This window comes from Numida meleagris, chromosome 12, assembly GCF_002078875.1.
Source record: "Numida meleagris isolate 19003 breed g44 Domestic line chromosome 12, NumMel1.0, whole genome shotgun sequence".
NCBI classification, from domain to species: Eukaryota; Metazoa; Chordata; class Aves; order Galliformes; family Numididae; genus Numida; species Numida meleagris.
Genome location: NC_034420.1, coordinates 13076248 through 13090413, shown reverse-complemented (window position 1 = coordinate 13090413; position 14166 = coordinate 13076248). Strand labels below are relative to the sequence as shown.

The window sequence follows — 14166 nt, the reverse complement described above, 5'->3', positions numbered from 1 at the left end:
TGGGTACATTCAGTTTCTGGAAGGAAAAAATTAGATGGTAAACCACCAAGATTTGGGACACTCACTAAGGCTGAATGTTCGTATCAGGGCCATTTCCGTTCCCCTTCGTGATAAATCTCTTCTACCAAGCACAGCCCAAACACGTTAATGAATAGCCTGACTGTGCACAGCTGCTTTGTAACGGCAGTGACGGAGCACGCACTTGTCACAAGCGCGAGCTGTCATTCCTACTCACCACTTGAATCAAGCTAGGATGGCTTCAGTTATAGTGTGTACATCTATATAGGAATAAAAGTCATAAAGATGTGTTTCAGTGTTCAGAATACCACAAAAATCTGGCATTTCAAAAGATACTATATACATACATATTTGAAAATAACGTTTGGGAACACAGAACACGAGGAAAGAAAATGTATAGTGTAGGGGTTTTTTTCTTATTTTCAAACTCGCTTAAGAAGAAAACTTCCGCTCAGCTTTCGATGCCCGGCCCCTCTCCCCCAGAAGCCTTCAGCTGGGCGCTGCCAGCGGCCTGCTCCAGCCCTGCAGGGGATACGAGCCCGGCCCGCGCTCTGCGGGCAGCCCCAGGGCCCAGCCCCGACCCGCGGGCTGAGGCGGGCGGGACGAGGCGGGCCGAGCGCTGCCGGCTGGAGTGCCCGTCAGCGGAGTCATGTGACACAGCCAAGATGGCTGACGGGGAGCGGTGCGCGCCCGCTGCTGCGGGAATGAAGGAAGACTTTGAGATCATTGACAAAAAGCAGGTGCCCGACGCGGCCGAGCTGAAAAACGTGGAAAAAGAGAAGGCGGCGGAAGAAACGAGGTGGTCCGCTCCCATCTTGTCGCTGGCAAAGAAAGCCTCCGAAAACCTGGCGCTGAGCTATGGCAGCGCTCTGAAGTCTGCGGCTTCGGTAGGACTCATATCCAAAGCAGTCAGCAATGACAGCACAGCAAAAACAAGTATGGTTATGTCTATTTAGTAAACTTGCTTTTATGCGGCACAAATAAGTTTAGCTCCCGTAAGTGGCGTTAATTAGTGCGATGCTTTATTATTACTTTGAATTTAGGGTGTTTTGGTGGTTTTTTTTTAACCTAACGCTGCACTTGTTTCTTTAAGCAAGAGCATGCAAGCAACACAGGTGGAGAAGTTAACAAAACATAGCCAGAAGAATCCTAAGCTCTTGTAGCTCTTGTCAGCATGCTCAGATGTGCTTTCATCTGTTGTGCACGTGGCTTTTCTTGATTCCCTTTCTGCTGGGAGTTGCCCTGAGCAGCAGCCCGCCCGCAGCAGGGTGCCTTCCTGGCAGGGAGCTGCACTGCTTCCTGCACAGCCTCCATGTCAGAAAGCAGGCAGCTGGACTAAGAAACGGATTGGTTACAAACTAATTTTTAACTGCGCTCAAAAACGTCTCATTTAATCATAGCTTGCTTTATCAAACACTGCATTCGTGGGCGTAGTAACTATAGGGTTGTATGGAAGAGCTCTCTTAAGACTGAATTAAGTGGGATCGTTATGGAAATTAAATCTCGGTAATATTCAGAATACAGAAACAAACCCATTTAAGTGCAAGAGTAATGAGTGAGCACATTAGACTTGTACTACAGGCTCCCAAGCTAGAGGCTCATGGCTTTAGGGCAGTGGAGCTTGGTTATGCTACCTGGTCCTGATCTTTTTGTTTCCAATATTACGTACTCAAGCTGCGTTTCTCTGGGGATGAATCGTAACTGCATGGTGAAATAAGTTACTGTTGATGGAATATTTTTTGTGTGTGTTGTATAGTCAGGATTAATCTTGAGCTCTGTCCTGAAAACAACCTAGATTCTCATCTTTTTCTGCATCTACAGACTCACACCAAACTTCTTAACTTGGGTGATTCGGTGTCTGTTCACATTTCATACCTGCTCTGCCCTCCCATATAAAGCACTTTCCTGTTAACTTTCACCAAGCACTATACATCTGATTTAAACAAGGTGTTCTTAAGAAATAACCTGAGGCCTGCAAGACTACTTGTGGAAAAGTACCAACTTGCTCCCTGCTGCCATCTCTTTGTGTGGATTTTATAACCTCCCCCTACTTCAGATCTGATGATCACACGTAAATTCTGCTGCACACTATGCAGTCAGCTGGACAGAGGAGGGGAAGGCACATCATAAACCCATTTTCTGCCATTGAAGAAACTGTTCTGCCTGGCTGAGAAGGCAGGAGATGCAAATTTAAAGAACGCAAATCAAGAAAGACTGTCTTAAAGACCAAAAGATGGAGAACTGTCACCTTTTCTTCATGCTATTTTCCTACCTCAAGGTGTGCGGAACAGTGTATGGTAAACAAAGCGTGGAGCTTCAAAGTGATGTTAAAAAAAAAAATCAGTTGTACTGAGTAACACACTGTGAGAACGTGTTTTTAAAGATTGCAGCATAACATCTGGGATCTTTTACGCTTATGTCATTCAGTTTCTGATCTTTGAGGGCTGACTTAGATAATTTGCCTAACACCTGGCTACTTTGCATGTACCAACTTGTACGTAGTTTTGCAAAAGGTGTACGTGACTGTAAATTTCCAACAGACTAAACAATTGTTTGAATTATTACTTAAACTGAATTCAAATCCTTTCATTTCATTCATAGTATTCATTTCTTAAGGCTTGTGGCTAATATAGTCTATATGTATCTTTTCAGAAAAGCTTACGAGTGAAATATCCCTGATAAGTAAAAGTTCAAGTTCAGGAAACAGCATAACAATATGAGTTACTACTGAACACCTCAATATCTAAACAAAGCCACAGATTTCCTGTTTCTAGTCAGATTTTTTTTTCTATTCTTAATGTCTAACCTGACACTAAAATCCAAAATATTACAGCCCTTGTAATCCTCAGTCTCAGACATTATGAGTGACTTTGGTACTGACAGAGCCAGGCTGCTGGGAGGACAGGACTTAGTGTGCTGTGGTTACTGGAATCAATTTGATTAGGATAACTTTGTTTACACTGTTCTCACAGGGAAAAGTTATGCTCAATTTTAATCCTACATTACCGTTCTGTGCACAAGAAGATGATAACGAAAATTACTACCCAAATAGACTTCTGTGTGGTGTCGCTAATAGTCCTAACCCTCTTCCATGTGATGGACACGGGGGTTATACCTCTTAGACTTGGTTGTCTGTAACTTCCATTTCCGCAGGGAGCACGGCCGCTTCCAAAGCAGATGGCAGCAGGCTTCTCTTAACGCGGTGTGGTTGGCTCAGAGGTCACGTAATCGCCCCTAGGCCTGCTGTCGGCCGCCTCCATCAGGGCCTGTGTTGACTGAAGCGGTAGCTCCCTGTCTGGGTTTTGAGGGTTTTGGCTGGTTGTTGTGAGTTTGTTTTTGTTGGCGGTGGGTTTTGCCTTCTTTTCGCCTCGCCCCGCGTTCAGGTTACGAGGAGCGCTTCCCGCCCCCACGGAGGAGGCGCTGTGCGCGCGCAAGGCGCCCCGCTCGCGGCGCGAATTATTTCTAAAATGGCGCCCGGCCCGGCGCGCGGTCCGCGCGAACCTCGCTCAATCTCGCGAGAGATCGGGATTGTTGGGGGGGCGCTGTTGCCATGGTAACGCAGGCGCGGAGGGGCCTGGCCTCAGGCGCCCCCGGGTGGGGCCGGGCCGCGGGGGGCGGTGCGCTGCGCAGCGCTGTTGGGGGGCGGCAGGAGCGCGTTTCTAAAATCCGCTTTTCTGTTTTTGTCCTCCCCGCCGCCCAGCTGCGCGGTACCACGCCATGGAGGAGCGCGCCAACCTCATGAACATGATGAAGCTGAGCATCAAAACCCTGATCCAGTCGGCCCTGAGCCTGGGCCGCACCCTGGACTCCGACTTCCCTCCTCTGCAGCAGTTCTTCGTGGTGCTGGAGCACTGCCTCAAGCACGGCCTGAAAGGTGGGCTCTGCTCCGGCTGTGTGCTGCGGGGAGGCGGATAGTCACGTCTGCTTGTGCTTGGCCGTGTCCGGTGGGACGTGTGTGTGGTGTTAATGTCAGCTGTGCGCTGCGGATGGTGCTGGTCTGAATTCCCGTGTCACTGTGTTTGCCCTCTGGACACCGTGTGCCTCCTTAGCTGTCCGTGTCTGTTGATGTGTTGCTGTAAGGTGGAGACAAAGATTTGTGGTTGTGGAATGGGAGGTGGAAGCCTGTCACTTCTCATCGCAAACTTCTCTGTGTGCTCCCTGTAGTGAAGAAGACCTTTATTGGACAGAACAAATCATTCTTTGGTCCTTTGGAGCTAGTGGAAAAGCTTTGTCCTGAAGCATCAGATATAGCAACTAGCGTTAAAAATCTGCCAGAGCTGAAGTAAGTTCTGTGTTGGGGATTATGCGTTTCACTTACCCTGCTGGGAAGTGCAATCCTTCAGGCAGTTCCTTAGCTTCATTAATGAGATCTCGTTCTAAAGAGAAAAACACAGTATGTAGGAGGCATTGACTGCTCCTGGAGATAAGGAGGCCGTCTCAAAATATTCTGTGTTTCTGCTTCAGGCAGTGCGGGCACATTTAAAAATGGCGTAGCAAAACTTCTGTAAGCTCGCTAAAGATGAATGTAGGGTCTTCACAGCTGTTTTCTTTCCCCTTGTTTCCTCCACTTTTATGGCTTTGTCCAACTTTGTGCCTGTATGTATTTCATTTGAGGCCTTGGGATAATGAAGAGACTAGTTTTAGTCCTAGAATGCGCGAATAGTTGGGTTTGGGTGTTAGCTGAAAATATGTAGGGTTTTCTGATTTAGGAAGATTTTACAATACGCTTTCCTGACACTGAAGCAACAGAACGTACTCAAATGCTGCTCTGCTCTGACCCCAAGATTATTTCCTTTGGGATTTAACTAATTTAGTAAATAAGTGCCTTCATCTCCCTTTGTAGAGAGAGAATTTTCAGTTGCACAGATCTACTTAAACATTTTGGCTTTACCAAAACCTGTAATGTTTCATTTTAGGACTGCTGTAGGAAGAGGAAGGGCTTGGCTTTATCTGGCACTCATGCAGAAGAAACTGGCAGATTATCTTAAAGTGCTTTTGGACCATAAACATCTCTTAAGGTAAAAATACAAGGACCTTGCATTCACAGAACCCTTGCATTGCTGTAGTAAAAGGTCATTAATTGACCCATTTAACTTTGAGCTTGTTCTTGCAATATGCAAGGGAGCAAGTTGTTCATTGTTCTTGCAGTGAACTTACAGTCAGGAGAATTTTCTGTGAGTGTTTTGTGTCTTCTGCCTTGTGCAGTACGTTAATGCGGGGGGGCTGATCAGCTGAGCTTCATAAGCACAACATTACTATGTAAATTATTTCAGTAATAGAGGTACCATTGTAATTATGATGTTCAGTGATGCCTTCTCATATTTCTTCCAGTGAATTTTACGAGCCTGATGCATTGATGATGGAGGAGGAGGGAGCAGTCATTGTGGGTCTCTTAGTTGGACTGAATGTTATTGATGCCAACCTTTGCTTGAAAGGAGAAGACTTGGATTCCCAGGTGAAGATCAAGTTTAAATATGATCAGTCCTTAAAATGCTTGAGTAGAAGTAAGCACTTCAGAGATGAGCCTAGAATTCTTGAATCTGTTATGTAGATAGGGATTGACATTGCTTCCATAAGTGAACATTTGAATGCCTTGTGTAAGAAACAAAACATTGGATGAACGGAGCTAAATACGTGAGATACGTCAAGATCAGTCAGCTAAGGACATACAAGGGTCTTTTGTTTTGAGGGCGAGTAGTGGTTTTCCTTAGGTTAGGGGGAGGGAGAGTGGCAGGAATGTCCCATATAGAAGCTTGTCATGTTTCCCACACTGACGAGTACAAAAGTATCCATCTCCTTCAGTAGCAGTTTATGGAAATGCTGTCAAAAATAACAACTTTGGGGAAACTGAGTGCACTGAATGTGGTTGTTTTGATGCTGACAAATACTGGCTTGGAAGTTTGCTTTGATTGTGAAGGATGTAGGCGTTATCTGTCTTTCCAAATCTTATCTTTTAGATTTTTACTTTTTCTCCAGATATAAAGCAATGCCTTCTGCTATTCGGAATTGCATTGTGAAAGCTTGTTAATTTCTTAAATATGTTTTCCAGGTTGGAGTGATTGACTTTTCTTTGTACCTTAAGGAAACTCAAGATAGTGATGGCAAACAGTATGTATGGTGAATTCGTGATCCTAAATCGTTTGGGTTTCGTTTCTGTTTTTTTTAAGAACAAGCCCATCAGACGATGTGTAAGAGCACATCAGTGCTAGAGACATCAAACTCCCTTTTAAATGAAAAAAGAGAATCCTAAATAGATTTACTAGCTAAACAAAAGTGCAACAAAAGTTGATCCCATGGCAATTTTAACAATGTGCTGGGCCAGCACCAAATTAATAACGCTCAAAATGTGGACATTTTTAGGAGACACAGTCTGCACCGTTTCAGAAATACGCTCAGTTAAGGAGCTGTTTCTGTGGGAGAGATTAGTTATGGAAAACAGAAGTATTTTTTGCTGGAAGTGTTAAGTGATGATGTTACTGTTTCCCGACCTTGCTCAAACACCAGTATTTCTATAACAAAAAGAGAAAAGATTTACAAGTCTGTGCTGAAAACCTTCGTACAAATTAACACTTTCAAATGAAGATAAGTTTCTTCTCAGTCAATAAATTCTTGCTTTACCATTAGAGATGGAGGGATTACTGCTGTCCTTGACCAGAAGCATTATGTAGAAGAGCTGAACCGGCATCTAAGGTAGGATTTTCTCCTGTTCTAATGTACAAGCAGTCACTTCTCCCTTATAGCTTTAAATGTCTTTGCTGTCATTCTTGCAGACTTTTTGTCTGATGATGAAATATCTTTTCTGATTCTTTGTCAAAAACTTGGCTTCTTTTTGTAATCTTACTCTTGTCATGGCAGATGCTAGCAGAAAACAAGTTCTGTATTAATAGTTGACTGTTTTGAGACTTACTAATGGCCAACAGAAGATTTTGGAGGTGGATTTGTGATAGTTCCCTCTTGAAGAAGCATCTCAAAGGTCATCCTTTAGATGGAGATGTGTTCTTATACAGCTGCTCAGTGCTAGTAGCTGGCTTCACTTTACCTCTGGAGTATCAAAGAGGTGTTAAGACTAAAAGCTAAGCCAAAACTGCTGTCATAATGAAGTATTTCATTGTTAGCAAATACCGGATGGTAAAAGTATGGTCGTAGACAGGAATACATGTTGAACATTGGCACTTGTATTGTTTTCATGTATTGTTTTTTTTTTTCTTGATGCAGTTGCACAGTCACAGATCTTCAAAACAAAATAGACTGCTTAGAAAAGACAAACTCAAAGCTGCAGGAGGAGGTTTGTGTCCGGCTGTGAAGTGTTTCTTAGTTTTCTTCTGTCAGAGACAAAACACCAAAAGAATTCACCACAGACTTAGACCGAGTTGGTAATAGTGAAGTATGGAGGATTTCCTCAATCAAGGTCTTTTTCTTGCAGTGATGTCTCCACCCAAAATTAATCATACCACTCATGAACACCATTTGTCTCTCTTCTTTCTGCTCACGCACTTTTATATGCATCTCTCGTGTGAGTTAGGATGGAAATCAGATAAAAATAAAAGAATAACAGTTCAGTTTGGAAATCTTTCCTAGTTGGGAACAATACAAGCCATCAGTACACGTGATGAAGGCTGAAGGGATTTTTTTGCTTGGTTGGTATTTGTTTTCAGGTGATGGCTGTTCTTACTGTTCTTATTACATGTATTACATTAGTTCAGACTGTAGTCATGTAGTAGAACATCCAATACCTTTGGGGAAATCTCTCCTTGAAAATGCCACAAAGTTCCAACAGTTCTGTGGCTTGCCATGTGCCTTGTAGTTCATAGCAGGAGGAATGCCACACGTCACAGAGCTGGGGTTGTGTTTGGCCTTTTACACTGTGACACATTGCTTTGCACAGCAAGTACTCAAAAATAAGTGATGAAGGCATGAAGCAGGAGCCGTGCTAGTAAATGCTTGAGGGCGTACAGTGAGTGTGGCTGCAAAATGGCCTGGCATCTTCTTGGGAGAATGAAGGGGCCAAGAGAGAAACGAGCTGCAGACTTCCAGGTTTCTTCTGATGTTTTGTGTTGTGCAGTGATAAAATGTAGATGTGTTCTTTCTGTAGCTCGCAGCAGCAACTGACCGGATTGGATCACTTCAGGAAGAGCAGCAGCAGTTAAAACAACAGAATGAATTGATTCGTGAACGGAGTGAAAAAAGTGTTGAGGTAGGAGAGTGATTTGAAGATGAGGATCCTTAAAATAAGCCAGCTCTCTTGAAACAGCTGTGAATTGGAATGCTAGGGAGCACAGTTTAACGCGCTACTGTAGATCACTATTTATGTCCACTACTTTTTAAATTGTAAAATAATAGGATTTTGCTCGAAATAGCACAAATCCTTCAGTGAAACAGTATTTCTCATTTATGGCTAAATTGTAGCTTTGTGGTCTCATGTGGCTTTTGCAATTGTTTTCTCTAGGTAACAAAAGAGGATACAAAGGTAGAAGTGGATACTTACCGGCAGTCCCGGCAGGGTCTGGATGAAATGTACAGTGATGTCTGGAAGCAGTTGAAAGAAGAAAAAAAAATCAGGCTGGTAAGGAAACTTAGCTTTTGTTTTACTCTGTAGGTCCAGGACTGCCTGCTCTGAGCTAGAATTACAAGCATATGATGTATGCTGTGCACTTCTCAAAACTAGTCAGAATCCGTGATGGATTTGGAAGGAAGATGCTGCTCATAGGGCCTTCACGGTGTCAGTGCAGAACTGGAGATGTGGGCCTTTTCCTGTTTAACAATGTACCAGCATTGTTAGAGCAGAGACTTAAGATAAGAACGCAGAGAAAGGCAGCTGTCCTTACGAGTGCCTGCGGTCACTTTCACACTGACTGCTAAGCAGTGACTGGTGAAACGAGTGCCAAGGCTTGCTGAACCTTGTGTTGCTGTGTCAGACCATCTTCAGCCTGCAGGAGATTGGACAGCTGAGACACACACCAAGCTCTATGACATAGGGCAAGAACACAGATCTGCTGGCATGATCTGGAGAGCTGAGATAGCCTTTTGCTCGTGCTAACTTACTGTATTATTTGAGACCTGACTTCTCTGTAAAATTGTTGGTTTGTCCTTGAGAGAGTAACGCAGTTTCTGTCTGCTTTTATGTGGGTTTTGGAAATACTTATCCCTGGCGTGACTACGTAGCAGTAACTAGGAAATCTCTTTGTAAGGAACTAGAGAAAGAGTTGGAGCTACAGATTGGAATGAAAACTGAAATGGAAATAGCCATGAAACTACTGGAAAAAGATACTCATGAGAAACAAGACACCTTGGTTGCGCTTCGTCAACAGCTAGAAGAAGTGAAAGCAATTAACTTGCAGATGTTTCACAAATCTCAGGTATGTGCATAGCAGAGAATAGAAAGAGCAGCTGCAGTGGTGGCCTTGATGATAATGCACACGGACACAGTGTGCATCTGCAGTAACAGATGCATCCATTTATTAGGAGTATCTATTTTAGAAGGGTTTGGGGTTTTTTTTAGCTATGTTTTATTATTAATATCATAGAATCATAGAATGGCCTGGGTTGAAAAGGACCTCAAAGATCATTGAGTTTCAACCCCCCTGCTGAGTGCAGGGTCGCCAACAACCAGACCAGGCTGCCCAGAGCCACATCCAGTCTGGCCTTGAACGCCTGCAGGGCGATATGGGGTTGGGTGTTTTTGGAAAGAAAGGCATTTTCCTTGAGTGCACTGTGCAGTGTGCATAGGATCATCCAGGAAATGCTGAGTTATGGAGAAACACAGAGCTGTGGCAGGGATGAAGGTGGTTTTGATGGTCTTTGTTCTAACCACCAAAAGAGCAGGTTTTAAAAAACATAGTTGCTCAGTGCAGCCAAGAACTGCCCTGCTGCTTTTGTTGGTGTCATCCTGCCCTTCAGCTGCACCACATTTAACATTGCTTACCATAAAAACCAGCAAGCCTAGCAAAACCAATAGAAAGCTCAGGTTTTTTTGTTGGTGGTTTTTTGTGGGTTTTTTTTTTAATTCCCTGCTATACAGTGCCCTTTAAATCCTGTTTTTGCATTCAAATCACAATAGTAACATAATTGATATCATTAGAATATAACGTGACAATTTCCTTTTTCAGACTCTCTTAAGCTTAAATTTAATTGTAATAAAGTTTTTTGTTCTGAACTCGTAGCAGAGCAGCTGAGGAGTGTCTGCTGGCATTATCAGCATTCTGTTTGTACATTGCACTCAGACCCAGGCACGGTTTGTCACAAGCTGAGCAGGCTTTATCTAGTGGCTGACTGACCGACCTTCAGAAAACCAGAATGCATTATCTGTGATATGTTTTTTCCTTTCTTCCTGCAGAATGCAGAGTGTTCTTTACAACAGAAAGCAGAAGTGATTTCTTCTTTTGAAGGAAAAACGAATGAGATGATGTCTTCTATGAAACAAATGGAAGAGAGGTAATAATTACAAGTCAACACCACCGGCCAGTAGAAGGGTTCTGACAGAGACCAGCATAAAATGGCTTTCTGTTTCTCAGCACAACACTCTCAAATGTCTCCTACAGATACTTGGGCATGCATACCAGCATACTCTTTTCTTTCTCCCTATTACCATGCTCTGTGTTTATCTGTTCCCTGTTCCCAAGCGAACATGCACATAGTTGCCTCATCTGAAAATCATAGCTCTTACTGTAGGCAGACTGTTTAAAAAATGTGTTGACATTAGTTTAAGAGCAGGTGTGATGTTTGAGTTTTACAGAAACAGTTGCTTTCTAGAACTTATTTTTTCTCCACTAGTATCTTCAGTTCTAGCTTTCTGTAAAGATCTACGTGAAAAATATGAAACAAAATGACAGTGAATAGACGAGGAGAATGTGAGTTGTCAGCAAGTATGCATGTTCCTTACTTTGCAGATTGCAGCATGCAGAAAAGGCAAGGCAAGCTGCAGAAGAAAGATGCAACAAGATGAAGCAAGAGCTCGCCAGCAGGCTTGACACTTGTCGGCACCAAATGTCCCAGCTGGATAGCAAATGGTAAAATGGTGTTTCTTCTCATCAGTTCTCCATTTTTTTCCCCTTCATTTCTTCCATTTCAGTGCTTTCAGTGCTCTCAGTGCTCAGTCTTGTAGGCTTAGCAGATTAGTGTTTGTCGCCCACAGGAACTGGGATTTCTTGAAGGGGGGCTGGGATTGGTGTTCTTATCCTCTTCAGCTCATAATACACAAAGTTTTCTTTTGCTGTTTGCACTCCAGGGCAGAGTGTCATTTCAAACGTGGCTATTGAAACACAAGTAGTCAAATATGTATTTGTGGAGAAAATGTTTTGTTGCTTTTTTTTTTTCCTTCTAGCTATTCACCAGTTTTGCTGCTTGCTTTCTGTGATCTCTACTGGTATGTTGTTTTTTCTGTCTGCTGCCATAACATCTCTGTTCTTTCCTTTGACAAAGTACTGAAGTAGGTTTTGTCCTCTTTAGGATGAGTTTTCTTCTCGTATTGTTGATATCCTTAAATGCCATAAGATGTTTTTCTGCGGTAGAGTTCCTCTGAATCAATTATTTTTATTTTTAAATAGCTCATCTCTGGAAAAGGAATTAAAATCTGAAAAGGAACAGAGACAAACTTTGCAAAGAGAACTACACCAAGAGAAGGATGCCACCTCTCTGCTTAAAACAGAATTGGAACAAATGGAAGGACTGAAAAAGGTACACATAGTGCAGACATGCCCAGTGTTCAGAATTAAAGCTGACTTGAAATGTATCTTCAAGCATTGAGAACGAATGGGTTGGGTGTGTGTTCCATAAGGCATAGGACTGCTGCATTCTGGCTGTGCTCAAGGATGGTGAAAGCCTGAAAATCTTCTTTTTTTTCTGGTAAATACGGTGAAATGACTTCATCGTTTGTGCTACAGAAACGCATGGGTAGTTCCCCCATCTAACACTCAAAATGAACCCTTAGAAATAGGGAGCTTTGTAAAGCAGCTTCTGCTTGTGAATCGCTTTGGTATTGTGGATAGACTGCGTCGCAGATCAGACTTAGCACAGAAACTTGATTTTTGTGTTTGATTTTACAGGAACTGAGAAAATTGCAAGATGAGAAGCAGCAGCTAGAGAAAGTGTGTGAGGAACAGGAGCAAGCTCTTCAAGAAATGGGACTTCATCTCAGCCAGTGAGTTCTAGGAGTTGAACTGGGGGTGGCAGAACTTGGAGGACAGAGCATCAAACTAATAGAAGTTTAAAATGCATCCACTTGTAAAATAAGTAGATGTGAGAATTTTAGGAGGCAGTTGCTACATAGGGCAAAGCTAAGCAGCTATCTTTGCGTGAGTAAACTGGCAGGATAAGAAACAATACAGCACATGCTTAGTTCATAAAGTGGAACTCTGCTATTTCCGCACTGCTTCTGACTATACTGAAAAGAGGGCACAGCCCAGCATGGCAATATTTCCTGGTGATTCTGAGTGGTAACAGTGAGCTGACTGAAGAATAGTGGGACGGGAATGGCAGGTAAAACTGAACACTACAACATGTAAAGCCATGCAGAGGGAATAATTGCTTCTTTTTTTTCCCCAGATCTAAGTTGAAGATGGAAGACATTAAAGAAGTAAATAAAGCACTAAAGGTACTCTATAATTTTGTAGGTATTTTGACTTAAACATGCATTTCTCTTAACGCCTTCAGAGTTCCCCACAGTTAACTCCCGATTTATTTTATCCTTCTTTAAAAAGATGGCTTTTGGAAAAACAATGTGGATAAATTGCTTCTGAGCCATATGAATTTACTTGTGTCTAATGTGAGGTTTTGTTCCAATTTCTTAGGGTCATACCTGGCTGAAAGATGATGAAGCAACACACTGCAAGCAATGTGAAAAGGAATTCTCTATCTCACGAAGAAAGGTACTGCTGTTCACTGGATTAGTTTTTCTCTCAGGAAACAGAAGTTGTGCTGTTGTATAGTTTGCTGGACAGCTGTGTTCTGCTTGGGCACTTTCCTTGGTAGGAGACTGCTGTGGGTTGTGTTCTCCTGCGCTGTGATTTGTCCCCATTCCCTGCTGAGTTCAGGGGTGTGAGGTCTGGATGCTGCCAGGCCACGCTGGTGCCTTCCAGTCACAGGGGCTGGGGACCTGCTGCACAGCTGGGACAGCTCCGTGTGCCTGCAGGGAATGGGGCAGGGCCTGCCTGCACCGTGATGCGGCCACAGCTCCCCCAGCCTGCGCTGGCTCAGGCAGGGCCGAGTGCAGCTGAGGGAAGCTGTGCTGTGAATGGGCCGTGCTGCTTTGTATTGAGCTCTCTGCCCAGGAGGAAATGGTGCTGTAAGGGGTGGGCTTACAGAACTTGAGATTAGCAGCCTCCAAAGCCTTATGTCGTACCTCCCCAGTGCGCTTCATGTGCAGGCAGTTGTTCTTACTTAAGCTCTCTGTTTGTAGCATCACTGCAGAAACTGTGGGGACATCTTCTGCAACACTTGCTCCAGCAATGAACTCGCACTGCCATCGTATCCTAAACCCGTCCGTGTTTGTGATACTTGTCACACTTTATTACTTCAGCGGTGTTCATCTAACTCCTCCTAAGCCTTTGGTAACGTCGAAGGGACCAACCTAGCTTTGGACAAGTAGCCATCATTAATGCTGAACCCCAGGCACCTCCTTTGCAGCAGCGTCTGCTCTTGTATTTTCCATGATGGGGACAGGTCAGTATGAAAGTATGGTAGTGGTAATGCAAGTGGAATAACTGAAGTTGTATTACCTAATTTCCATTCAAGTTCTATTTGAAACTAAAATGCAAATCCATTTTGATTTTTTTTATACACAAGGGATTTGTATTAATATTTGTATATGGGATTTCTAGTTACTCGATCCCTCTAGGAGTTAATTTTTCTGCACATTAACTTCAGTTCCTCTGTATCCTCACCGTAGGCATTCCTGTTACCTAGCTAACGTACAGTTCTGTATTTGAGCTAAGAGAAGGAATGTTCACTTACCAACTGTCTATGGAAAGAGCTTTATGAGCGTCAATGAATGTGCCTTCTCTATAATTCAGAGTGAAAAAGTACAACTTACACTTGTTCTGAAAGTAGCTGTGAACACAGTGTGGTAGCTGCACAATAAAGTCTTTTGCAAAAAGAATCACTGAAGTTCTGATTTCTTAAAAGCCCCCTACCCTGGGAACGAGTGTTCTTATT

At 43.3% G+C, this 14166-nt stretch overlaps 1 protein-coding gene across 3 annotated transcripts; it reads left to right on the top strand.

Annotated features, from left to right (window-relative positions):
- On the top strand, nucleotides 659-14110 carry RUFY1 (RUN and FYVE domain containing 1). 3 transcript variants are annotated; one of them, XM_021410856.1, is made up of 18 exons: nucleotides 659-954; nucleotides 3719-3892; nucleotides 4183-4300; nucleotides 4935-5036; nucleotides 5350-5473; nucleotides 6068-6126; nucleotides 6643-6708; nucleotides 7234-7303; nucleotides 8111-8212; nucleotides 8465-8581; nucleotides 9207-9374; nucleotides 10352-10449; nucleotides 10905-11024; nucleotides 11562-11691; nucleotides 12060-12154; nucleotides 12559-12607; nucleotides 12804-12881; nucleotides 13412-14110. In XM_021410856.1, exons 1-18 carry the CDS (start codon nucleotides 684-686, stop codon nucleotides 13553-13555), a joined length of 2085 nt encoding a protein of 694 aa, XP_021266531.1. In that variant the 5' UTR covers nucleotides 659-683; the 3' UTR covers nucleotides 13556-14110. The 3 variants fall into 3 exon arrangements, with proteins under 3 accessions (XP_021266531.1, XP_021266532.1, XP_021266533.1); XM_021410857.1 differs by having other exon boundaries at nucleotides 773-905; nucleotides 13412-13555; XM_021410858.1 differs by lacking the exon at nucleotides 659-954 and adding an exon at nucleotides 1035-3571 and having other exon boundaries at nucleotides 13412-13555.

Excerpts from the sequence above, each read along its gene's own strand:
- RUFY1 (XM_021410856.1), top strand. The coding sequence starts at position 684 with ATGGCTGACGGGGAGCGGTGCGCGCCCGCTGCTGCGGGAATGAAGGAA. Across the intron at positions 12,155-12,558 it reads ATGGGACTTCATCTCAGCCA|ATCTAAGTTGAAGATGGAAG; the intron begins GTGAGTTCTAGG and ends TTTTTTCCCCAG. Across the intron at positions 12,608-12,803 it reads AAGTAAATAAAGCACTAAAG|GGTCATACCTGGCTGAAAGA; the intron begins GTACTCTATAAT and ends CCAATTTCTTAG.